At 42.4% G+C, this 25,711-nt stretch overlaps 2 protein-coding genes and 1 long non-coding RNA gene across 3 annotated transcripts in view; all 3 read right to left on the bottom strand.

Annotated features, from left to right (window-relative positions):
* LOC143103382 (uncharacterized) overlaps positions 1-537 on the bottom strand; it is a 52,946-nt gene extending 52,409 nt beyond the window's left edge. The window contains exon 1 of the mRNA XM_076267199.1: positions 432-537. Within this exon, the coding sequence (XP_076123314.1) occupies positions 432-534 (103 nt within the window). The 5' untranslated portion in view covers positions 535-537. The remainder of the gene's footprint in view (positions 1-431) is intronic.
* A 734-nt stretch (positions 538-1,271) lies between these two features.
* LOC143103414 (uncharacterized) lies at positions 1,272-3,541 on the bottom strand. Its single transcript, XR_012982816.1, has 4 exons — positions 3,416-3,541; positions 2,708-2,775; positions 2,353-2,463; positions 1,272-2,222 (listed from the first exon to the last, which is right to left on the bottom strand). It is a non-coding gene; the product is annotated as an uncharacterized LOC143103414 (long non-coding RNA).
* A 1,894-nt stretch (positions 3,542-5,435) lies between these two features.
* Positions 5,436-25,711, bottom strand: part of muc2.1 (mucin 2.1) — a 35,865-nt gene continuing 15,589 nt past the window's right edge. Inside the window, exons 28-46 of the mRNA XM_076267200.1 lie at positions 19,633-25,710; positions 18,794-18,954; positions 17,583-17,757; positions 16,904-17,151; positions 16,423-16,606; positions 15,734-15,944; positions 13,147-13,322; positions 12,725-12,794; positions 12,417-12,517; positions 12,270-12,301; positions 11,587-11,764; positions 11,206-11,310; positions 11,062-11,102; positions 9,666-9,788; positions 9,329-9,433; positions 8,306-8,434; positions 8,057-8,096; positions 7,766-7,889; positions 5,436-5,908 (exon numbers count right to left, since the gene is read on the bottom strand). Of these exons, the coding sequence (XP_076123315.1) occupies positions 5,638-5,908; positions 7,766-7,889; positions 8,057-8,096; positions 8,306-8,434; positions 9,329-9,433; positions 9,666-9,788; positions 11,062-11,102; positions 11,206-11,310; positions 11,587-11,764; positions 12,270-12,301; positions 12,417-12,517; positions 12,725-12,794; positions 13,147-13,322; positions 15,734-15,944; positions 16,423-16,606; positions 16,904-17,151; positions 17,583-17,757; positions 18,794-18,954; positions 19,633-25,710 (8,552 nt within the window). The 3' untranslated portion in view covers positions 5,436-5,637. The remainder of the gene's footprint in view (positions 5,909-7,765; positions 7,890-8,056; positions 8,097-8,305; positions 8,435-9,328; positions 9,434-9,665; positions 9,789-11,061; positions 11,103-11,205; positions 11,311-11,586; positions 11,765-12,269; positions 12,302-12,416; positions 12,518-12,724; positions 12,795-13,146; positions 13,323-15,733; positions 15,945-16,422; positions 16,607-16,903; positions 17,152-17,582; positions 17,758-18,793; positions 18,955-19,632; position 25,711) is intronic.

Here is a 25,711-nt window from a genome sequence, read left to right as displayed (position 1 = left end):
TAAAAACTTCTATAAATACACTATTGTATTAATGTTACGCCAATATTTGAGTTCTCCACATACAATGAGGATGAATATATTAAGGATAAAACAAAGGAAAGTTACGATTTTCAGTAATTTTCAAAGCACTAAAATGGTATGTGGGTATACCTAGTATAGCTAGTGGGCACAGAATTTTACACAGGTCTGATATATTATATCATATTTTGGTATTTTGTCAAGTAACATTTTACCATGATCATATTGTAAATTTCATGCAAATCATAGTATTACAAGAATCCAAATTATGTGATACCCTTATTAGATTCAAGCTCCAAACTGTGACTACACTGATATCTAACTGTCATACATTTGATTAATAAATCAATCAATCAATACAAATAAAAATCTATACATTTTATTGATGACAAATCAATAAAAAATATAAAAACCTGATATAGATGCAGATGGCTGTGCCAGGAATGCCAAGGCCACAGTCAGTTGTAGCACCCAGGAGAGCGCCATATTTCCCGTGCCCACGGTGTCAGGAGACATGTGGTAAGATGAGGCTGAGAGGGCCTCCATGGGACTCTTAAAGACAGCCACAGTTTGCTTTGGCTGTTTAAACTGAGGGTGTAGTTAGAGATGGGATCTGGCATCTTCGCGTCACTCATTACTCAAGAGGCGGGCTCTGCAAAGCGCCTTGGGACATTTGTCATTTGTCATGGTGCTAGGTAAATAAACTTTGAATTGAATCAAATTGACATGAACAGGGAAGTTTAAAAGGACACTGAGGGGGAACCATCTTTTTTCATTCAAAAAGTTGTGTGTTATGAAAATGTCCTGATTTTAATGAACCGATGGGCAAAAAGTAATATTAAACTAGGTCCTTTTTTGTAGGCATGGGATTATCATACTGTCTTTCAAAACCACAGTGCCTGCCAGAGATGCTCCCAAAATCCACACCCTCACATCTAATAACATGCTTCATAGAATCTCACTCTACACTCTAAGAAATGGAAGTACCAGTGTGTACCTAAGTCGGTACAAATGCTTGTCGCTGGGGCAGTACCCTTTTGAAGTACAATACTGTACCTATGAATGCAGGTACATTTGTGTACCCTAGCCATCTGTACCCATCAAGGTACACTTGTGTACCTGCAATGACTAAAATGTACCTGTATATATCATTATCACATAGTACCCTTAAAAGGTACTATTCTGTACTTCAAGGGTACAACCCCAGTGAAAATTTAAGGTGGTATAACTAAAATATATGCACAACCAATAAGTACATTTAAATGTTTATTCTGGGGGGATATTACACACAATACTTCACATGAATACAGGTACAATAAATGTTAACATGTTCATATTAAAAACACATTCATATCAAAACATCAAAATATCTTATATCCATATCAATATACATATTCACGTAAAACATGTTATGACTCTTAATGTAAGTGTAAATAATAAAACACTTTGGTTTACAATATTTTGCCTGAATAGCCACATTGTGTTTATACGCAAAAGGAAAAAAATATATTAATTTGCACGATAGCACTAATAACACCTTTATATGATCTATAAAATACCAATATTTGAGCTAGTAATTACTCCAACAAACCTTGTATGCTTTCAAGTTCATGTTAATACTCGTGTATGTGACAGTGATGAAAATACAGTATCTGCTTGCCATAACCATTACACGTTGCAAAATTAACAAAGTCCTTGCAGTAACTTAGTAGCTATGATCTTAGATCTCATTCACAGTGCATACACCATAGAATTGAGTGAACGATATGTGTGATGTAATGAGTCATATAGCGACATTTTAGAGTAGTATCTCAGAAAACAATGTGCAAGCCTTTGGGAAATATTAGCAAGCCTGTAAAAATGTACAATATATTGTTACAATGTTCATTACCTCACCAATAAATCAATCAATCAGAAAACACACTCCAATCCTTCCAATCATGAGGCGAGCCACTAAAAAGGCAAGAGTCTCAAAAGGCACCAAAGTTCAATTTCAAAAACTGGCAGAAATCCAACATATTCTTCAGGAGAGTGTGCTTAGTAAAGGTCAACAGCAGTAGAGGCTGCTGTTTTCCCCCTCTTCAACTTCTGTTCCTCTGCATATATCCACTTTGACTTAGACTGGAACCTTACTTGATCTACAGGACGTTCACATATTTTCAATACCAGTGGTAGCCTCACCAATGACAGCAGGGGTTTTACATCTGTTGGAAGCAAAATGCAAACACAAACCTCAGAATAAGATTTTTTTCAACCACACAAATAAATAGCCTCAGACAGATTGTGTAAAATACCTTGTCTAATACATGTATGTAACTATATGAATCTGCTCACCTGGCATAGATCAGCGTTGAGTCATTACAAGTTCCATGGACCGGCTGACTCTCCCAAACTTCTCCTTACTCCTTTTCATCGTATCTTCATGAACAAAAGCTGCCTGCTCCACTATGTGTTTGAGAGACAAATGCCATGCAATAGAATAATATAATTAAACAAAATGACACAACAATGAAATAGCACAAAGATAATCTTAACCAATATATAAATTGCTATTGGACAAAAAAAAAAATCTAAAAGTTGTCTGTATTATTATAATTTGCATAATTTATTATGCAATACTTTTCTATATGTATTTAACATCAATAAGAAAAATACCATTACAAAAAAAACACCAAGCTGGGTAACTTACGTAGCCATTAGATCCTTTAGGAAAGGTAAGCTTACTTCCAAGTGGCCATGTTCTGCCTTGATGGGTATCTGTGAGAAGGATTAACATTAGATTTACTTTAGACCATTATCAAGCTCTGAGTAACTTTATAACATTATAGAATGGTTTTGAGTTGCTCCCTCTAGCTTCCAACTAGATAAGCAATGACAACCAGGATGTTCTGGTGAACATAGGCAACTCAACTAATTAATTTTCACCTAAACAAAATGACAGTGTTGAGAGTGATCATGCTTACTGCATGTATGCACTTACCAGGCTTCTTTCACCTGCACTACCGTTGATATTAAACCAGCCTTTCAGGGAAGTTAGCAAGTATGTATGGCTAACAGTGCTAGGATATGCTCATATATCTATGGGCTAAGCTAGTTAGGATAATGATTGCTAGTGAAAGTTGGCTTTAATGGCTTCCACAAAAACTTAACATTGACATGGGAAATAGTAGATAAAACACACACACAAATCATTTCCTTACCATTTATCACGATAGTCATGCATTATTGAAGGAGTTTGAACTCCATTTAAAAATATCTGAATTCATAGCTAACCTAGGCTAAGTTGCTAGCGAATGCTAATGTTAGCCTTTAAGCCAACAATCTGACTCCATTACTGTAACAGTAAGCTATTTACAATGTACAAACCAAATTTTGATAAATTGCAACTACACCTTACCTCTGAATAGCTTTGCCTCCTCTTCCACAAAGATTATTCCATCCTGCACATGTGTTTTCTCACACCAAGCTCCTCACTGAAAGTTGCTCCATTTCTTGGTGAGTGAGATGAACAAAGTTGAGGGGGAAAATAACAGTTGCTCCCGTCCCGAATCTCCTCCCCCAACAACTTTTAAGTGACAGGCCATGTACTTTTTGTACCCTTAGCTACAAATATGGTCCCTTTGCGAAAAGGTACATTAATGATCCAGGAACGGTATTAGTACTTTAGGGGCTCAATTTTGTTCCCTTTAAGGTACAGGGTCAAAAGTTGTACCTAAAAGAACAAAAATGTACCCCAACCGTACCCCTATTTTTGAGAGTGTACGCAGGGCCGTAGTCACCATAGACTTTGGGGGGGACGTGTCCCGCCCAATATTCAGAGTGACCAAAATGTCCCCCCCAATATTCGGACATAGAAAAATAAATAAAGAAAAAAACGCTATAGGCTATCTGAAATGCAATCAAACGTAACAAATTAGTGACCTGTTGATGGTTTCAGAGAGAGTAGCCTACACTGTGAGTGATTTGTCCTGGAGGTTTTGCGTTTGATGCGTGCGCTATCAAAAGCTTCCTGAACCCTGCTGCGGTGCAGGCTGTCAACAATATCGCAAAAGATACCGGTACAATTCTCACAAAACTTGTTGGAAAGGCGTAGCACTGTCTAAGGAAACCCCATTCATTTTTGAAGCTGATCAGACTCAAAGGGAACTTTGAAGCAATTCCATATTGTAGCCTATTTTCTCGCAATGATAGCGAAAGTGAAACGTAGTGTCCTTTTATTTGAATTTGTGCGTGCCTGTGTCATTCATTTCTTTCTTACAACATAAATAATGCATTCATATGCTAGTAGTAATGTCAGAAATGAACCGGTTTATAAGCCTCTTAGAAATGGTTGTTGCATCTTGCATGTTACATTTAGATGCGCGCTCAATCGCGCATCCATGCAGGCAAAACGTACTCAAATGTGGCTACGGCACAAAAGTTGAAATTTTTTTACAATGGCGGTGATAGCCTACAGTTAATGTGAATCGCGGACAATAACCAAAGAAAGGAATTTCCACCTCCATTCACCAAATAAAGGCTGTGTTTCTACATGTTAACACAAAACGTAATTTCTGTCAGAAACCAGCCTATAGGGTAACTTGAGGTGAGTCAGACAGAAGAGGGACCTGACTTAGTAGGCTAACCTATCTTGAATCCCATCCCGTTCAAACTACCTTAAAATTGTGTGATTAGCCGCCAGAATAATAAAATCAAAATACAAAATATGATTGGGCTATAGGTCCAAACCTATGAGTAAGCATTCAGTGTAATATAGAGGTTATCAAAGATACTGTAGTTTGTATTTTCTTTTAAAATATACATTTTGGAGACAAATGGAGTCATACCACAGGTCTATATCCAGGGATGGATTATTGAATGTACCTACTAGGCCCAAGAGCTCAGGGGGCCCTGAAGCCTAAGACTGTGAAATTGCTTCTCTGCCATTCTCTTCTATTTCCACAAAACTCACAAGTTTTCATAATATAAAGGGTCATTTTATTTAAGTCTTCTGGGGAAGTATGCCCCCGGGCCCCCCTATCTTAACTGGGGAGGTTTTTTTTGCATCTATGCCCAGGGGTTCATAATCCATCCGTGCCTATGTCCGTCAAAAGTTTGGTATATCCTAATTGACTGACTTGACTAATGATTTGTTTGTGATTTTAATAATATTTTTGCATGGCAGGAAATGTATTGAAATTCTGTTATTGAAATTCACACCGCACCACAGATTTGGTCCCCCCCAATGTTGACATTATGGCTACGGCCTTGACTCTACAGCATGTACATTCTGTTAATTTGAAAGGCCTGTTCATTGAAATTTGTCCACTTCAGTTTCAACTTTTAAGAAAATAGAATACAACAACAAACAAAAAATACACACACACAGAAATATATATTTTTAAATTGCAGTTTAATTAATAAGCAGAACATAAGCATATTACTAAGACATTTAGACATATATCAGTACATAAGATAAACTAGCAAAGCCCTTTCAAGAGACAAGAAAATTTCAGTTCCTGTCTAAGATGAGTCAGGAACTGGGTGTGATATGGTTGACAAAACATCAACAGAGATTATTGCCATGCCGGAACAAGGTCAGGATTGTGCACACGTATCTCTCCTCTCTCTCTAGCCCCCTCAGTCCAAAACGCTTCTCTTGACTATGGGGCTCTCTACTCCGGTGCTGATCCTCCGTCGCGCTGTGGTTCTCCTAGTGCCGCGGGTGCGGGCTGCCCAAGTGTTGCCCTTGTCACACAGCTTATTGCTGCACTCACACTGCTCCACGTGCGTATAGGTGTAGGGCACCTTGCTGTCATTCAAGCAGGTGAGGGTCACAGTACGGTTGCTTATCTTAGACTCGCGGCAACACGTGCAGGTGTGCTTCATCGAGGCCTCCAGCTCAGAGTACCTGTGGAGCAGGAAAGAGGAGGGAGAGAACGGAGGGCAGTGAACTCCTGATCCGGACCAACACTCCCGCCGCACACACACACACTTGTGACAGTGGTGGGCATGAGGACGCACTGTTAGCATCACAGTCTGATAAGCAGTCAGCCCGGGTTCGATTCCTGAACCCACAGTTGCAAGTGACATTTTGTATAAATGCATCTCCTAAATATCAGTCACCTTTACAGTACCTTTACACGCTGATGAGTGGTGGTGGTGGTTGTTGGGAAGGGGGGTTGGGGGGAATTTTTTTGATGAAGGGGCAGTGGGACATCTGCATGCATGTGTTTAGTAATGTATGTATGTGTTTAGAGATGTACTACATCTTCAATAGGATCTCCCATTAGCTCGCCTCTAACTTGTGCTTGGCGGTATGACCAAAAATGAGTATCACAGTATTTTGTGTGCCTGCCTCTGTGCTTACTGATGTCCTGATGAAGACATTTGTTCTTTTGAAAGCTTAACATGGCAAAACTCAACCCCCTAACTAATAATTTCAAATATATTATCTTTCTAAAACTGCTTTTCCATTTCTCACCTGCATGCAATGCAGTATAAACATAGATATTTGTGCATTTACTTAGAATACATGGGTTTACTGCCAGGTCGGGACGATTGAAACAGCTGTTCCATTCGTCCCGCCATAGACATATATAGCCTGTTTTGCATCCCTTGCAAACAAGCATGCAATATGAAAGTCTGGGATTGTGGACATCACTAAATGGTCTACTGAATAAGCATGAAGTCGAACCTTTAAATTAAAAACACTTTTTAAGTCAAAAAAATGTAACCGCTAATGAAGAATTTTCACCATCAAAAATCTTAATTGCCTGTAACTCTGTGATAAAGGGACATAACAGGAAGATACTTTGCTGATATATCATGGAGGTTAACATGCTGTTTTGTCCAAAGGATATCTGTTTATCATCATTGCACTCGGAGAAAACTGGAACGTTTCATTCGTCACCCGTTTCAATCGTCCTGGTTGTAGGCCTACCCTGGGCTACACAATTATTATTATTCTTTAATAATATAATTATGTAACTTTAATACATATAGGGACTGCTGCAGCCAATGAGCAGCGACTCAACTACCACAAACAGTTTTTAAATGTTCAATCAGACAATAACTACTCGAGACTCTGCTCTAGTATAATTTTCGGGACAATTAGGGCAGGATTCGAGCTTCAGGACAAGTGTTAGGATTTCGGGACGTCTGGTCACCCTGATTAAGGGTCTGTGTTGTGTCCACTCTTATGCGGACCTGCTGCATGACCGTTCATTAGCTGTTACTAGAGCTGTGAGGAAGGGCTGCTGGGAGAGAGAGTGAGGGGCTGTGATCGCACAGCAATACATTTACAAACAGCAACATCATGCCTGCTTTTAAACTCTCGCAAACCTGACCGTAAAATGTTACTGACCAACTGGATATTCTCCCGACTCACACGATTATCCGTTTTTGCATTTGTGTAGTGTTTTATTTTATTGATGTCAGTAGGCTAATGTTCGAGCAGCAGATTTACTGCACGGCCTTGTAGGCACACGTTACCAACCTAACGTTAAGCTATATCTTAAAGGTATGCCGGTATGTGGAAATTCCACACCAGTGCGGAAATTCAGACTGTGCATCAGAAAGACCCGTATACCGCCAGCACTACCTCTAACTGTATGTGACCTCTTTTAGAGGAAGAGGTTGAAGACTGTTTGGACAGTCATAAAAGGTGTTTGCATCTGACATCTTTGAGAGGAGGAAGTGGAAGACTGACTTTACACATGCACATTCAAGTTGTCTTTCCACCCACACCCACATATGTAAAACTCACTTGCTGAAAGCGTTGCAGGACCCCTCACAGTAGGCCATCTCCACTTCATCCTGAGACTGGCAGCCTTGGTAGGTGATTGTCTTCAACACTGTCTCCACCTGGCAGCCGGTGTTTTTAGGCTCGCCTGTGGGTACACAGTGTGTGTTTACAGACAAGCTATTTGCATTGGGCACACAGCACTCATCCGGCACAGTTTGTCATTTACACAGACTATGCACTTACAGAGGGAACCCACTCCCAGTAGTTGTCATTTTTTAATGTAATATTTTTTTTTTGGTCTGGCATACTTACAAACTTGGCAGCAACCATTAGAGAGAGTCTGAATGGTTCCCTAAGAAGGAAAGGAAGAAAAACATTGTATGATGTAGTAAGATACATAGCAATCTACAAGCGTACAAAATATATGCTCTACCTTTAAAATCAGCATAAATATTTTAGGTTTTATACAGTGGAAACTAAATTGTGTGTGCATGTGTGTGTGTGTGTCTTCACTGTTTGGCCCCAGTAAGTCCGGCCTGTCATACAGTGTTAAATACTTACTGGCTGGCAGTTGCTCTCTTTGAATGGGGGACACTGGATGTCTGACTTGGTGACTATAAATTTGCCTCCCGCATCAGTGCAGCTGTAGGTCACACATTTGTTGTCAGGAGATGACCAGGTGCTGCCAGGCTACAAACACACACATTTACAATTAGTCATTTAGCTGATGCTTTTATCCAAAGCAACTTACAACAACCGCGCTACAGTAAAGGTACAGGTAGGATATTGTTAGTCCAGCGCTCACAGTTCAGATGTAGAAAAGGGGACTGTTTTACACATACTGGCCACAGTGTGTGTGTGTGTGAGAGAATGTTCCCGCATCTAAACATTTCATTTAAACTACTGACTTGCTACAGATACCATTCAGTGCTCTTATTAGCAAACACACACACATCTAGTGCTTTTAACTTATTCAACAGTTATGGAATGATTGAATATTAAACAAGACCTGTTACTGTACTGTAATAATGATAATGGACTTCTTCTACTGTGTTTGATAGAGAAGTAAACCATTACAAGGAACTAAAGTATCCATTTTACTCTAGTCTAATGATATAGTAGGTCTTGGTGTACAGTGTGGATGGCGTTCAGGAGACAAACAGCTAGAGCTGAGCTTGGTGATAGGGCCACATGCATATTTCAGTTTGTAGCTGGAGCCTACTTGTGTGTGTTCTCAGGTCTCTCTCACACTGGCTTTGCTTAGAACCCACATCAATGGAGCATAAGCATTCTCACAAAGGTTACTTTGTTGATGATGTTATTTTTTGCTGTTTTGGTTCTTTGGTTGAGCATTGAGGCATGTTGTACCATGAAGGAGGACCTTTACAGATCCTGAGTAAAACATGTGGCACATTTGTGACTGCTTTGAGCTAATTGTTTTTGTGTCCTGTGTCATGTTGTGTAATGTTACATAGGCTTGGTTGTTGATCAACCGCTGTGGAACATCCCCTACCAATAACACAACAAATGTAACACATTTTTTCTGTGTATATCTGAAAAAAAAAGAAACCTGCATTACCCTACCTCCAGCAGATGTGCAGTTCCACTGACGTTAAAAGAGCAGTGAGTCTGGATGCACTCCCCACAACATGCCTCATAGTCGTAATAGTCAAACAGATAGTTATAGCCCTATCAGAGGGAGAGTAAAATGGTGAGAAAACAGAAGAATGAGAGAGAGAAAACAAGAGCATGAGAGACAGTTAGAGACAGACATAAAGAGTAAATACCATACAATATTGTGTATGTATGACTTTAATTTTGTGTATGCAAAAATATATGACTATAACTCACTTGTAATGATAAACATACACAAGTTAAATGAAACAATAGTATTAATGACATATGTAATAAGGGTTCTCACAGGTTCGCAGTCTGTTTTACACTCAACCATCTTGCAGTCGACTTCTAAAAGAGATGTACGGGGATCTTTTCGTGTAGTACATTTGCATTCTTGACAGGCTATCACAGGCACGCTGTCTCCAGGCTGGAGATCAAGAAAAACACCAGACAAATGTTACATCAAGGAATTGTTTACATTAACAAATGCAGCACTTTACTCCGCTAATTCATTAACCAGCAGCCTTAACCAGAAATTAACTCATTTCAAGATGAAGTTAATGCTTTGCACCTTACCTCTTAAAGTCACTGTAACGCAATAATGTGCCACTTTTGTTATTTTGATGGTATACGGTTATATGAAGGAAAGATAAACACATTCTATTCCCACTAGCCATACAGGATATGCACTATAGGTCTGTATTATAGACTGGAACACCCCACAAAAAAGCTTTGAACAGCATTGTCAACTATATCACCAAAAGACACCAGTTAGCATGTAAGCAAGCTTGTATGTGTGGCAGTTGTAGGTTTTTGTAAGACACTGTTGACAGTCAGCTTAAATTGCTCTACATAGGCTGCAAATTAAATTATTATGACCGCCGCGCAGCGAAGCGGCGGTCATATAGGTTTAGTCAGATTTTTATTTATTTTTTTATTTTTTTTCCCATGTCCAAATTTCCGTCAAGGATTCCCGGGACACTGAAAGACCGGGGTAGACGAAACTTGGTGGGCATGTAACCCCATATGGATAGCATGGAACCATCGTTTTTCGTTTTGATCTGTAGCCCCCCCGCTGGACTGCACAGTTTTCTGTGAATATCTCGAGAACCGTAAGGTTTAGGAGGACCATTTTTTTTTTGTATGTTTGCCTCCAGGGGTCATGTTAACCCATTCCATGTGCCCACATGTGCATAAACAGATACACACGCACACACATACATTCACAGTAATCATACGTATGACACATACTCACACAGTAGACATATGTACGCATGCATGCACATGCACAAACACACATACGCAGGCAAACACACACACACACATAAACATAAACGTGTACACGCACACATGCACACAATTCAAGAATTTCTCAGAATTATGAACAGGCAAGATGTGGGTGGGGTTGTATAAAATGAATTTTACATGTGAAATCTATGAACTAATCATGTTTTGGTACTTGTTGTCTAGCAGATACCAGTGAGAATTGAGTGTGGATAATGCATGACAGTTAGAATCATATAGGCCTTTCAGCGTGATTTATTTTTGTGGAAAAAATGTGCTGGACTGGGCGGCGGTCATATTTTGTACCGCTCCGCGGTACATCTAGTTACTTTTTTTTTTACCTTTTTGAAATCCTAAATGGACAGTAATTAAATAACTTACATACACAAAGAGTGTGATGGGCTTAGTGAAATTACCTTATATTCCGCCCCTTTATGTACGCAGACATTCTTGGGATCTGGGAACAGTACAAACAAGCACAATTACATGCACAGTAAGTGTAAAGAGCTATACGTCTATGGATAAGAGTGAGATGGAGAATAGGGGTTTTATGTGTATACCACAGGTAATGTCCTGGCAGCATCCTCCCTCTGTTAACGTTAGCACTGGCTCGTAGCCCACTGCACACTTTTTATTAGGGGTGGGACACAGAGAGCTGTTGCATCCTGGACAAACAGAAAACGCAGATAGCAAAAAGTGTCCTTTCAGGAAATGGAACCAGGTACTCCAATAAACGGCAATGTATAGAAACATCACAGTGTGGTTGTTGTTGCTCTTTTGCCTTTTCTGACACAAAATATATCAATTCAAGCACTATCAATAATCGGTATCTATAAATTTTGATTTCCGAGGACTTTCAAGGCCTTTTCTCAAATTTACAAACTTTTTCAAGGATCTCATTGGGGAACTCCGCTTGTCGCATGAAGAGGGGAGACACTTACGGCAGGACAGCTGTTGGCAGCAGGGGTTGGCGGGATCAGTTGAGTTGACCAGGGCGAAGCCTGGCTGTGTGCAGGAGATGACGCTGGGTGGCGGGCACTGCTTGGCCTTACAGGTGATAGCCCGGGTGTCCTCCTCACACACACAGTCCTGACACTTGTACTCAAACCTCTCGTTGAACTGTCACACACACACACACACACACACACGCACACACACGCACATGTACACACACACACACACACACACACACACACACACACACACACACACACACACACACACACAAACACACATACTCTCTGTTAATATTAATGTTAATTGTTACTTAATGGTGAAGTCAAAAGCATGAGGTAAAATTATATACTGGCCATTTTACCACAACTAACAGACAGCATAGTCTCTGTATAGATAGTCTCTGTATTGTTTATACAGCTATTGTGTTTATTGTTGTCTATTTTCCTGTTTGATGTCCTCAAACTATATCTTGTCCTGTTTGCTTTGTTGATATGCCCTGTGTATGTAGTGTGATGTCATACTGTCCTTTATGTGCTGCGGAACAGGAACCTACTGTAAACCATTTTTTTTTTAAACTGAGTCAGGCCTGTTTAAACTATAACCACATTGTTACTTGTAATCCTTTCCTGTATAATAAATTAAATGAAATTGAATGAGTCACACTCACCTCTCGCGCAACGCCATCAGCATCCAAACATCCTATATAAACCAAACACGTGGGTCAGCAAATAATCAACTTAAAGAATTATAATATAATTTTGATATGATATGATAATAAAATAATAATAATACAATAATAATATAATATACCCACCACATTTGTCCACACAGACAGTGGAATCTTTGCTGAAGAGTTTGGTGCCCTCAGGACAGAAGCAACCTTCTGTTACTGTGTTCATGCGTGGTTCACTTGGGCTGTGTAATTCAAACACATCCACATGTATTGATGCTTAAACATATTATAGTAGGGTATGTAAAAGTGGAAAGACGAAAACTTTCAAATGTCTTGAAGTGAGTTGGATGGAAAACCAATTTGTGTTATGAACAGTAGAGAGAAAAGTGGAAAGAAGCTTTATGGAACGTTTTACGAGAGAGAATGTTAGCACAGGGGATAGCACTTACTCGCTATAACATGTTGGCTGTTCTACAGGACCACAAGGGTTGTAGACCTTGTCAGCTGGGCAGTCGCTGGCTACACAGGTAACAGTAAGAAGATTTACTTGAATGGTCCAGTGTAATATGATCCAGTTAGATATTTTTCAGTGATGACAATGAATCCAGCAAAGACGGTCATTATTATGTGTAGTGTTAAATGGAATTAGTGTTATTTTTGCCATGTGTGTGTGAATGGGTGATATATAAATGAAACAGTGATAGATAAATATGTAAAGCGTGTATGTGTACACAAATGCAGTCCATGTAATATTTTGGAACTATTTACCCAAACCATTTAATATAAAAAGAAGCATCTCAACAAGAGTAGTAGTCTGTATAATGTGTGAGATATATTAGCAGTGTTGTTGGGAGTAGAGACTGCAGCCTACCACACAAGGTGGTGTGGTTCCGCCAGTTAACGCACACGCCAATCTGGGCACAGGCATCAGCATAGATCTGCAGGCTGGTGCACTCCACAACCAGATTAGACATGTGACAGCTGTCAAACACACAGCCGTCGAAGAAGCGGTCGGGAGAGATGTGAGGGTGACACTCGGCAAACAAACTGCAGGAAACAACAACAATACAAAAAGCCTCAGACATGACCTCAGGACATGCAATGCTGGTAGGCTACCTGATTACATAACCAAGAAGTAACTCCAGAATAAAAATTGTGCTCTGAGGTTCTTTGGAGAAAGAACCTTTTCCATGAATACAATTGAATATCTATACCAGGCAAGTGTCTGGCAAATGGAAGAAAGAAACGGTATACTGGTATGGTGTGTAGCTTTTGATAAGTGTCTCCTAATTAACACATTTTTAATGAACTAGTGCAGTGTCTGTACAAATCATGCACTTTTCTGTAGAACACCTGTAGACAATTACATTCCCACGGGTACTATAAAAATGGCATGATGGTCTGTAGTTGGAAAAGCCATCATTCCAACCACACATTCAATAATGTTGATGATAAGCAGAACTTAACTTAATAATTATTGCTTTTTTATAAAGTTTCTGATTGATTATTGGCAGTCTTGGCCTACTGGTTAGGGCTTCAGGCTTGTAACCGAAGGGTTGCCGGTTCGATCCCCGACCAGTAGGAAAGGCTGAAGTGCCCTTGAGCAAGGCACCTAACCCCTCACTGCTCCCCAGGCACCGCTGTAGCAAGGCAGCTCACTGCTCCGGGTTAGTGTGTGTGTGTCACCTCACTGTGTGCTCTGTGTGTTCACTAATTCACGGATGGGATAAATGCAGAGACCAAATTCCTTGTATACGCAAGTATACTTGGCCTAGAAACCTGATTTACATTGTTAGTAATTTGCAGTCTCCAACACAGTGCCCGCGGGCACCAGGTAGCCCGCGGGACGGCTATGAGGCACCTTCTAAAAATAGCCAACAGGTCGCCTGCAGATCAAGCTCTAAAACACGCTCCATTGTGAAGTTTTCAATAGATATTTAAGTCTAGACCAGAACCGTTTTAAGATGTATGTAGCCATACATCTGTAACATTAAATTGATATTGGCGATACCTTACAAATTGTAGCTGTGTTAAATTTTAGCCTTTGCCTCCAAATCCATTTCCCATTCAATCTTTAAACAACAACGGAAGCAGAGCGCATACACGCTGCATGCACGCATAAACAGGGGGGAAAAACTTGCTTGTCTGGTGTAGCCAATGGAAGCATATCTTTGCAAAAGTTCTGTGGCCATTCCATGTTCGTCAAATACGGTTCTTGCATGATTGTTCAAGGACTGAAAAACAATTGCTTTAGCTCACAGGCCTTTTCTCCTCCGTAGGCTACTGCCGTAATAGCCTTACAATTTTGTGGCATGCATGACTGAGCAGGACCGTGCATTACCTTTTTTGTCAAATCATGGAGAGATTTCAGGTGTGCAATAACTTTAAAAGGAGTTTTCATATGTTAGGGTGGTGTGGGCCATTACTATTGAAATGTTAAAACCAAATTGTCCACTGAAATCAGAACATAAACAACCCCTGAATTCATAATGGTGGGTGGGTATAATGGGTACAAATTGTAACCCAAATTATTAATTGCACAAAAAGATTGTTTTTTTTTTGTGTTAAAAACATTTAGATTAGATTCCCGATGCAAACTTTGAAATGAACAAACTGAACAAAAATGTTGGTAGTGTTGCATATTGATATTAAAGTATTGAAGAATCAGATGAAAATACAGTTGCTTAATATATACTTATAGGCCTACACAATATTGATAATTTAAAAGTAAAAATCACATAGGCCTATTATTTAGGACTACCTTCGCAAAAAAGGGGTGAGGGTCTGTTTGTTTCTGTTGAGTAGCCCTCCATATGATTTTGGTCTTCAGGTAGCCCTCATTCCCAAAAAGGTTGGAGACCCCTGCTCTACCATACATGACGTCATGCTCTGACACTCTGTTTCTTTAGCTTAAGTGCCCAAAGTAGATTTCTGAATGCTCTTCAAGAGTGTGACACACTGAGACGTTCTTAAATTCAGTGTGCTGTTGGAATTGACTCTATTTGACACTCTTGATCTGCATGTTGTTGAGATCAGACATGATGTCTTTTAACGTTATCTTGTGTATTTTACATCCCAACATCTTACTCTACTTATCTGACGCCAACTGTAGGGGAAGGGAGAGGGAGAGGAGAATGGTAAGAGCCTCAAGAGCCGATTACTAGATTAACTAGATCTCTTGCGTCTGTCATCCAAACAACATTAAACTTGACACCACTCATTTGTGCCCTTAGAAAAACACTTATCAAGTATAGAGTTGGTCAGGCAAATAGTTTGAGAGATATGCGAAAAACAGAATAGACATATATATATTACAGACAGACGGTCCTGGAATTATATTAACACAACCATTGAAATCGTACAGTAACTGTATTGAGTTGATCTTCTCTGGTCTACCCTGGACCACTACTTAACATAAGGGGATGTTGGGCAAAAAGCTCCTGTTGTCTCTGACTTACTTGCTCTTGATGAGATCACATGCGTAGTGTTCGTGACAAGGTCTGAGTGTTGGCAATGGGATTGGTGTTCCGGTGGGCACCACATCGGGCACGGGGCAGTCTGGTCTGTACACGTCTTTGGCAGGCCAGAAGTCAGCCATTATAGCACAGTTCTCAACGAGCCGACCGTCAGGCAGCCTGCAGTCATCATGTGGGTTGTTGTTGCAAGTTCCTGAAAGAGCGAAGCACACATTTGTACACACACACACACACACACACCAGATTATAGGCATTTAGCAATATTTGTCTACACTTTTTTACATATGAGCATTTCAGCATATTAAAGCGAATGTCATGTCTGGCAACATGTTACATTTTAGTATATGTTGGCGAAATTGTCCTGTCACTTTCTATAGACACTAAATGCGCCTTAATTTCATTGACAGAAAACTGGCAATAAGCAAAGCAACAAACAACAAGCAAATGTTGTTTTGACCATGAGCAAGATCATGAGCAGCACACTAGGTGGGTTACTTAGCGCAATACTCCCAGACACCACATGGTAGTTTAAGTTAATATGTGATGGACTTTGTGCATTGCTCATTACTTTGCTTGCTACCTGTTAACCAATTAGGGCCCAATAACTAACTTTGAATAATTTGAATGCTACCAGCCCTTAATTTGTAGAGAGGAGAATTAGTATGTCTCACCACAGTGTCCTTGCGTGTTATTGCCGAAGCGCTGGTAAGGAAGGTTAACTGAGAAGCCCACTATTCCAAAGGTCACTACTACTTGCAACTTGGGGATCTCATAGATCAATTTGAGACCAGAGTTTGACACCCTGACACCGTTCTTTGCATAAGGGAGCTTCAATGAAGTGCCATCTTTCTGTGCCTGACCAGTAAAAATGGGATGAGCAGAGACACAAAAACCTTGATTATTCCTCATGAAGATTTCAAAAGGGTTCACTTATACTTGGTACAGTAGTGACATTTTTGTCATGGTGGTAATGACCCTCATGTAGGACTATATATGTATTAACGATCTTAGCTGTAAACATATACAATTTCGTTAAAACAAATGTAAGGCGGCTGCCTGCTTCATGCAACCCTTTGCTGTCTATGAGTCAGCAGCTTTGCCAGCAATCCGTCCATCAGATGAATGCTGCCTAAATAAGGTATCCCAACCTACCTCCAATCTGGCAGGGCCCATTAGGTTGTTGTTTTTAAGTGTGATAACATCTGACTTGTGCGAGATTATGATTGAGCGTGGACAGGAAACGTCCTCAATAGGGTCACATTTGACATTGTCAACGTATATTTTGAAGTCGAACACTGGGTGGATTTCCTCCATCAAAACATATGTGCAGTTTCCTTGGTGACTGTAGGAAAGCCCATCAAATGTAACATAGTGAGGATCTCCCCATCCTTCACAGTAACCTGGGGAAACGTATTTGTATTTAGTATCAAATATACTGTATGTTCAATATTCAAATATATGGTTCAACAAGTTAATCAAGTGAAGTTTCGATTAAAACAGCAGTCACAATAGGCAGCGTAAAAACATTTCTGGTGTTAATAAATAATCTGAAATTAATAAATGTACATGTTAATCTAAAACAAAAATAGCTGTTGAGGTTAGCATATCTTTGTGGCTGAACATTAACAGAGATCTACTGTTTACCCATATACGTCTAAGTGAAACTTTTCAGTTCAGATTTTTCAGTAATTGTGATAAGATATTCACATGGGATGGGAAGTCACAATACATATTTTTGGCAGGATAACTAAACTCACACTAACTGAGGTTGTTTTAAAACCTTTCAGTCAGGATGTTTTAGTTAAATGAGAAATGAAGTCAAGGGACATACAGTCACAGGCGTATTGCTGGCAGCATAATTTCTCGTCCCAAACCAGCACTGGATTTTTCCCATTAGCACAGGTGATGTTCTGAAGAGGTGGGCACTCATAGGGGATAATCTCAATGATATTATCCTCAATGCAGCGTGCCAGTATGCAGTCGCAGATCCAAAATGTCTCATTTTGCTAACAAAAACAAAGAGGGAAATATTACCGTCTACTACAATCTAACGCTTGGTCACATACATGGAAAGTGAATGAAGTTAATCATTGCCCCTTCCTTTCCCCTCTTAAATTTAATAATTACTGAGGTGATTACTGGAAAAACTGAGTTCATTTCTTTTCTCACTTATAAACTACTGATTATGAATGGATAACAATTTTTTTTTTTTAATGATTAACATATTTTCACCACAGTAACTTCTAAGATGCATTTAGGCAGGAATAGACTAATGACAAGAGAGTATGGAATATTAATTAAATTCAGCAATTACAGGCAAAATAACTGTTAACCATATGAGACATCACACAAGAAAGTTAACTAGACTGCATCTCCTCAGAGAAATGCGAAGTGTGCTTGCTCAACTGGAGTTCACCAACCGGATCAGACATTGGAATTAAAACTCTCTAACAATCAAAGATGCTGCTTTTAGGATTTGGGGTAATGCAGTGCCTTACAATAACTTAATCATCACATACTGTAGCTAGTTTTAAGTCTATATTGTAATCTATGGTTACAATATCATGGCTTGTAATAAAATTCTCAATGGGGAAAAGGAATGGGATTTGGGCAGACACTGGGCGGACACTGTTTAGCTCTGTCCAGTGATCCCAAAACACCTTTCTATAGAGTGACGCCTCACTCTCTAACATCTTTTTTACATGATTGACAGCTGCTGCTGGCTAAATACACAGAAACTCAGTTTGACGTGATTTAGCAAACACACAAATATAAGACGATAGTAAAGTTAACCGTGGTGGTTTGGTGGTTTTCCCTGTTTCCTTAAAGAATCCACTCTTGAGGAGACCAGCCGGGGTGTCACTACACCCAAAACTCTACTGTGGCACAGAGGCAACAGGAGCTAGTTAAAAACCTTAACTTATTTTCTGGGGACAGCAGTTCAATGCTGGGGCATGTGCCCCAGTAAAAGGGGTCTAGTGACGCTAATCACTGGCTGTGTGTATCTATGCCGCTTTAAAAATAGTAGAGAAAGTTACTCACCACTTTGTCCCACTCAGGGCAATCTGGTACAGTGGATGTGGGTGTGGGTGTGGGAGGGGTTTGACAAGGTCCAGTGCTGTTCTGAACCTCACAGATATCGGAGCAAATCATTGTGAGGCAGATCCCTGAACCAATGTGATGCCTATCATAGATGGTATCACCTAGAAACAGTATGAAGCAAAGGTGTAGTATTATTGTAAACTGTAATAATTGTATTATTGTTCACTTTCTGCATGCTACAATTTTCCCCAGCAGGCAACATACACAACCCTTATCTCCCACACACACACAGACACAAACTATCAATTACTCACATAAAGCTGCCACAACATCAGCACAACACTCATAACAGAGCACTTAGCACTTACATATATCACTCTTGTTTATTATTTATTGCTGTAAGAAGGGCCAAAACCCATAATATTTACTCTCTTTAAACCTGTATAATGATATTTAATCTTGAATCTTCAGTTTCAGTAATGTTCTCTCCAAACAGAATATATGTTATCACTTGAAACACATCAAAAAAAATGTCTTGACCTAATCCACAAAATACCACACACAAGTGAGCTAACCGTAAGGGTTACAATACAGTGTTTAATTTACCTTCATTTAAGTCTACATATACTCCATAGGTCATCATCGACAATATACTCTATGTTAAGAAGATCAAAATTACTTCTAAATAGATATAAATCTTTGTATTGTACAATTTGATTAGATTGTAAAAACTCTTCAGTAACTCAACAGTTTTGATAATTACCTCGATACCCAAAGGGTTTAGTGATAAAATATTTCTGTGGACAGTAGTAATACAAAAAGAGTAGTTAACATCTTACCAGGTTTGTACTGGATCCCATTTATTATACAGACACATGGAGTTGTTGCTTCTGGGATTGTTATTGGAGTTGATGGTGGACGTCCCGTTGTTGTCGTTGGAATGGGTGGAGTTGTAGTTATAGTGGTTTGCCATGTTGGAGGTGAGGATCCTGGAGTTACTACTGTAGTTGATGGTGGGGGTCCTGTTGTTGTGGTTGAAGTAGGTGGAAGGGGTGTCTCAGGGGTTGTAGGTGACGGTGGGGGTCCTGTTGCTGTGGTCGAAGTAGGTGGAGGGGTTGTCCCAGGGGTTGTTGTGGTTTGCCCTGTTGAAGGTGGAGGGGTTGTCCCAGGGGTAGCTGTGGTTTTCCCTGTTGTAGGTGAAGATCCTGGAGTTACTACTGGGATTGTAGTTGATGGTGGGGGTCCTGTTGTTGTGGTTGAAATAGGTGGACGGGGTGTCTCAGGGGTTGTAGGTGATGGTGGGGGTCCTGTTGTTGTGGTTGAAGTAGGTGCAGGGGTTGTCCCAGGGGTTGTTGTGGTTTGCCCTGTTGTAGGTGAGGATCCTGAAGTTACTACTGGGGTTGTAGTTGATGGTGGGGGTCCTGTTGTTGTGGTTGAAATAGGTGGACGGGGTGTCTCAGGGGTTGTAGGTGATGGTGGGGGTCCTGTTGTTGTGGTTGAAGTAGGTGCAGGGGTTGTCCCAGGGGTTGTTGTGGTTTGCCCTGTTGTAGGTGAGGATCCTGAAGTTACTACTGGGGTTGTAGTTGATGGTGGGGGTCCTGTTGTTGTGGTTGAAGTAGGTGGAGGGGTTGTTCCAGGGGTTGTAGGTGACGGTGGGGGTCCTGTTGCTGTGGTCGAAGTAGGTGGAGGGGTTGTCCCAGGGGTTGTTGTGGTTTGCCCTGTTGAAGGTGGAGGGGTTGTCCCAGGGGTAGCTGTGGTTTTCCCTGTTGTAGGTGAAGGTCCTGGAGTTACTACTGGGGTTGTAGTTGATGGTGGGGGTCCTGTTGTTGTGGTTGAAATAGGTGGACGGGGTGTCTCAGGGGTTGTAGGTGACGGTGGGGGTCCTGTTGTTGTGGTTAAAGTAGGTGCAGGGGTTGTCCCAGGGGTAGCTGTGGTTTGCCCTGTTGTAGGTGAGGATCCTGGAGTTACTACTGGGGTTGTAGATGATGGTGGGGGTCCTGTTGTTGTGGTTGAAATAGGTGGACGGGGTGTCTCAGGGGTTGTAGGTGACGGTGGGGGTCCTGTTGTTGTGGTTAAAGTAGGTGCAGGGGTTGTCCCAGGGGTAGCTGTGGTTTTCCCTGTTGTAGGTGAAGATCCTGGAGTTACTACTGGGGTTGTAGTTGATGGTGAGGGTCCTGTTGTTGTGGTTGAAATAGGTGGACGGGGTGTCTCAGGGGTTGTAGGTGATGGTGGGGGTCCTGTTGTTGTGGTTGAAGTAGGTGCAGGGGTTGTCCCAGGGGTTGTTGTGGTTTGCCCTGTTGTAGGTGAGGATCCTGGAGGTACTACTGGGGTTGTAGATGATGGTGGGGGTCCTGTTGTTGTGGTTGAAATAGGTGGACGGGGTGTCTCAGGGGTTGTAGGTGACGGTGGGGGTCCTGTTGTTGTGGTTAAAGTAGGTGCAGGGGTTGTCCCAGGGGTAGCTGTGGTTTTCCCTGTTGTAGGTGAAGATCCTGGAGTTACTACTGGGGTTGTAGTTGATGGTGGGGGTCCTGTTGTTGTGGTTGAAATAGGTGGACGGGGTGTCTCAGGGGTTGTAGGTGATGGTGGGGGTCCTGTTGTTGTGGTTGAAGTAGGTGCAGGGGTTGTCCCAGGGGTTGTTGTGGTTTGCCCTGTTGTAGGTGAGGATCCTGAAGTTACTACTGGGGTTGTAGTTGATGGTGGGGGTCCTGTTGTTGTGGTTGAAGTAGGTGGAGGGGTTGTTCCAGGGGTTGTAGGTGACGGTGGGGGTCCTGTTGCTGTGGTCGAAGTAGGTGGAGGGGTTGTCCCAGGGGTTGTTGTGGTTTGCCCTGTTGAAGGTGGAGGGGTTGTCCCAGGGGTAGCTGTGGTTTTCCCTGTTGTAGGTGAAGGTCCTGGAGTTACTACTGGGGTTGTAGTTGATGGTGGGGGTCCTGTTGTTGTGGTTGAAATAGGTGGACGGGGTGTCTCAGGGGTTGTAGGTGACGGTGGGGGTCCTGTTGTTGTGGTTAAAGTAGGTGCAGGGGTTGTCCCAGGGGTAGCTGTGGTTTGCCCTGTTGTAGGTGAGGATCCTGGAGTTACTACTGGGGTTGTAGATGATGGTGGGGGTCCTGTTGTTGTGGTTGAAATAGGTGGACGGGGTGTCTCAGGGGTTGTAGGTGACGGTGGGGGTCCTGTTGTTGTGGTTAAAGTAGGTGCAGGGGTTGTCCCAGGGGTAGCTGTGGTTTTCCCTGTTGTAGGTGAAGATCCTGGAGTTACTACTGGGGTTGTAGTTGATGGTGGGGGTCCTGTTGTTGTGGTTGAAATAGGTGGACGGGGTGTCTCAGGGGTTGTAGGTGATGGTGGGGGTCCTGTTGTTGTGGTTGAAGTAGGTGCAGGGGTTGTCCCAGGGGTTGTTGTGGTTTGCCCTGTTGTAGGTGAGGATCCTGGAGTTACTACTGGGGTTGTAGATGATGGTGGGGGTCCTGTTGTTGTGGTTGAAATAGGTGGACGGGGTGTCTCAGGGGTTGTAGGTGACGGTGGGGGTCCTGTTGTTGTGGTTAAAGTAGGTGCAGGGGTTGTCCCAGGGGTAGCTGTGGTTTTCCCTGTTGTAGGTGAAGATCCTGGAGTTACTACTGGGGTTGTAGTTGATGGTGGGGGTCCTGTTGTTGTGGTTGAAATAGGTGGACGGGGTGTCTCAGGGGTTGTAGGTGATGGTGGGGGTCCTGTTGTTGTGGTTGAAGTAGGTGCAGGGGTTGTCCCAGGGGTTGTTGTGGTTTGCCCTGTTGTAGGTGAGGATCCTGGAGTTACTACTGGGGTTGTAGATGATGGTGGGGGTCCTGTTGTTGTGGTTGAAATAGGTGGACGGGGTGTCTCAGGGGTTGTAGGTGACGGTGGGGGTCCTGTTGTTGTGGTTAAAGTAGGTGCAGGGGTTGTCCCAGGGGTAGCTGTGGTTTTCCCTGTTGTAGGTGAAGATCCTGGAGTTACTACTGGGGTTGTAGTTGATGGTGGGGGTCCTGTTGTTGTGGTTGAAATAGGTGGACGGGGTGTCTCAGGGGTTGTAGGTGATGGTGGGGGTCCTGTTGTTGTGGTTGAAGTAGGTGCAGGGGTTGTCCCAGGGGTTGTTGTGGTTTGCCCTGTTGTAGGTGAGGATCCTGGAGTTACTACTGGGGTTGTAGATGATGGTGGGGGTCCTGTTGTTGTGGTTGAAATAGGTGGACGGGGTGTCTCAGGGGTTGTAGGTGATGGTGGGGGTCCTGTTGTTGTGGTTGAAGTAGGTGCAGGGGTTGTCCCAGGGGTTGTTGTGGTTTGCCCTGTTGTAGGTGAGGATCCTGAAGTTACTACTGGGGTTGTAGTTGATGGTGGGGGTCCTGTTGTTGTGGTTGAAGTAGGTGGAGGGGTTGTTCCAGGGGTTGTAGGTGACGGTGGGGGTCCTGTTGCTGTGGTCGAAGTAGGTGGAGGGGTTGTCCCAGGGGTTGTTGTGGTTTGCCCTGTTGAAGGTGGAGGGGTTGTCCCAGGGGTAGCTGTGGTTTTCCCTGTTGTAGGTGAAAGTCCTGGAGTTACTACTGGGGTTGTAGTTGACAGTGGGAGTCCTGTTGTTGTGGTTGAAGTAGGTGGAGGGGTTGTCCCAGGAGTTGTAGTGGTTGTAGGTGGCTCTGGTTCATGGGTGATGGCTGTGGTTGATGGTGTGGTAACTATTGTACTAGGTGCTCCTGTTGATAAAGTTGTTTCCACTGTTACTGTTCTTGGGGTAGACATTGATGTGATTGATATTGGAGGTCCTGTTGCTGTGGTTGAAGTGGATGGAGGAGTTGTCCCAGGGGTTGCTGTAATTGACACTTGAGGACCTGTTGCGTATGTTGGAGGACCAGTGGATGGTCCTGTTGTTATAGACAATGTTGTTGTCACGATGGGTGTTGCTGTGGTTGATGGTGTGGTAACTATTGTACTAGGTGCTCCTGTTGGTAGTGTTGTTTCCACTGTTACCGTTCTTGGGGTAGACATTGATGTGATTGATATTGGAGGTCCTGTTGTTGTGGTTGAAGTGGATGGAGGGAGTGTCTCTGGGGTCGAACTTACTACCGTGATTTGCCCTGTTGTAGGTGAGGATCCTGGAGTTACTACTGGGGTTGTAGGTGATGGTGGGGGTCCTGTTGTTATGGTTGAAGTAGGTGGAGGGGTTGTCCCAGGGGTTGTAGGTGACGGTGGGGGTCCTGTTGTTGTGGTTGAAGTAGGTGATGGGGGTGTCTCAGGGGTTGCTGTGGTTTTCCCTGTTGTAGGTGAGGATCCTGGAGTTACTACTGGGGTTGTAGTTGATGGTGGGGGTCCTGTTGTTGTGGTTGAAGTAGGTGGAAGGGGTGTCTCAGGGGTTGTAGGTGACGGTGGGGGTCCTGTTGTTGTGGTTGAAGTAGGTGAAGGCGTTGTTCCAGGGGTTGTAGTGATTTGCCCTGTTGTAGGTGAAGATCCTGGAGTAAGTACTGGAGTTGCAGTTGATGGTGAGGGTCTTGTTGTTGTGGTTGAAGTAGGTGGAGGGGTTGTAGTTGACAGTGGGGGTCCTGTTGTTGTGGTTGAAGTAGGTGGAGGGGTTGTCCCAGGGGTTGTAGTGGTTTTCCCTGTTGTAGTTGAGGATCCTGGAGTTACTACTGGGGTTGTAGTTGATAGTGTAGATCCCATTGTTGAAATAGATGTTGGTGATGAAGAGGTTGTTACAGTTGTTGTTATGCAAGGTTTGCAGCAGTATACTTGAATCTCATAATCAAAGCATTTTTTTGGTGGACGAGTTTGTTTGTTTTTCTCACAGAGCAACCCAAATGAAACATTACATTGAACAACTTGACCTGTGTTCTCCACAAAGTCCTCAAAGCTGTATTCCTCATAGCCTATAGCCCTACATCTGATATCCTCTGGTTTCTGACAGATGTCGTTACCATTTTCTCTAATATTGTCATATGTTTCATCATCATCCTCTGTCACAGAGGGTGTGTCCACATCAAACCATTCAGTCCATTCACAGAAGTCAACGCATATTGTTGTGGTTGGTGTTGCTGGGGGTGTAGTTGATGTTGATGGTGGAGGTCCTGTTGTTGTGGTTAAAGTAGGTGTAGTGGTTTGCCCTGTTGTAGGTGAGGATCCTGGAGTTAGTCCTGGAGTTGTAGTTGACGGTGGGAGTCCTGTTGTTGTGGTTGACGTAGGTGGAAATAGTGTCTCAGGGGTTGTAGATGACTGTGGGGGTCCTGTTGTTGTGGTTGAAGTAGGTGGAGGGGTTGTCCAAGGAGTTGTAGTGGTTGTAGGTGGCTCTGGTTCATGGGTGATGGCTGTGGTTGATGGTGTGGTAATTATTGTACTAGGTGCTCCTGTTGATAATGTTGTTTCCACTGTTACTGTTCTTGGGGTAGACATTGATGTGATTGATATTGGAGGTCCTGTTGCTGTGGTTGAAGTAGATGGAGGGGTTGTCCCAGGGGCTGCTGTAATTGACACTTGAGGACCTGTTGCGTATGTTGGAGGACCAGTGGATGGTCCTGTTGTTACAGCCAATGGAGGAGTTGAGGGTGTAGTTTTTTGGGTTGTCGAGGGTCCTGATGTTGCGGTTGATGTAGGACTGGCTGGTGATGTTGTTGAGCTCACCACAGTCGTTATATGTGTATCTACAGGTGGTCCTGTGGTGAGGGTTGTGGTTGAGCTCACCACAGTCGTTATATGTGTATCTACTGGTGGTCCTGTTGTGAGGGTTGTGGTTGAGCTCACCACAGTCGTTATACTTGTATCTACAGGTGGTCCTATTGTGGGGGTTGTGCTTGGTGTGGGTGATGTGGTACACGTCTCATTTATATGAATAACTGTCTCATTGATGCAGATGGCATAGTAGCACATCCCCATGTTGTCTGTCACGTTGTAAATAACTTCATGATCTTCATACTCAGTTCCATTGTACATACAACAACC

The sequence above is a fragment of the Alosa pseudoharengus genome, unplaced genomic scaffold (assembly GCF_046254945.1).
Source record: "Alosa pseudoharengus isolate Yale_2024_CS ecotype anadromous, Long Island Sound unplaced genomic scaffold, YU_APseudo_1.1 YU_APseudo_1.1_scf_10, whole genome shotgun sequence".
Lineage (NCBI taxonomy): Eukaryota > Metazoa > Chordata > Actinopteri > Clupeiformes > Clupeidae > Alosa > Alosa pseudoharengus.
This window is presented reverse-complemented; position numbering and strand designations above follow the sequence as displayed.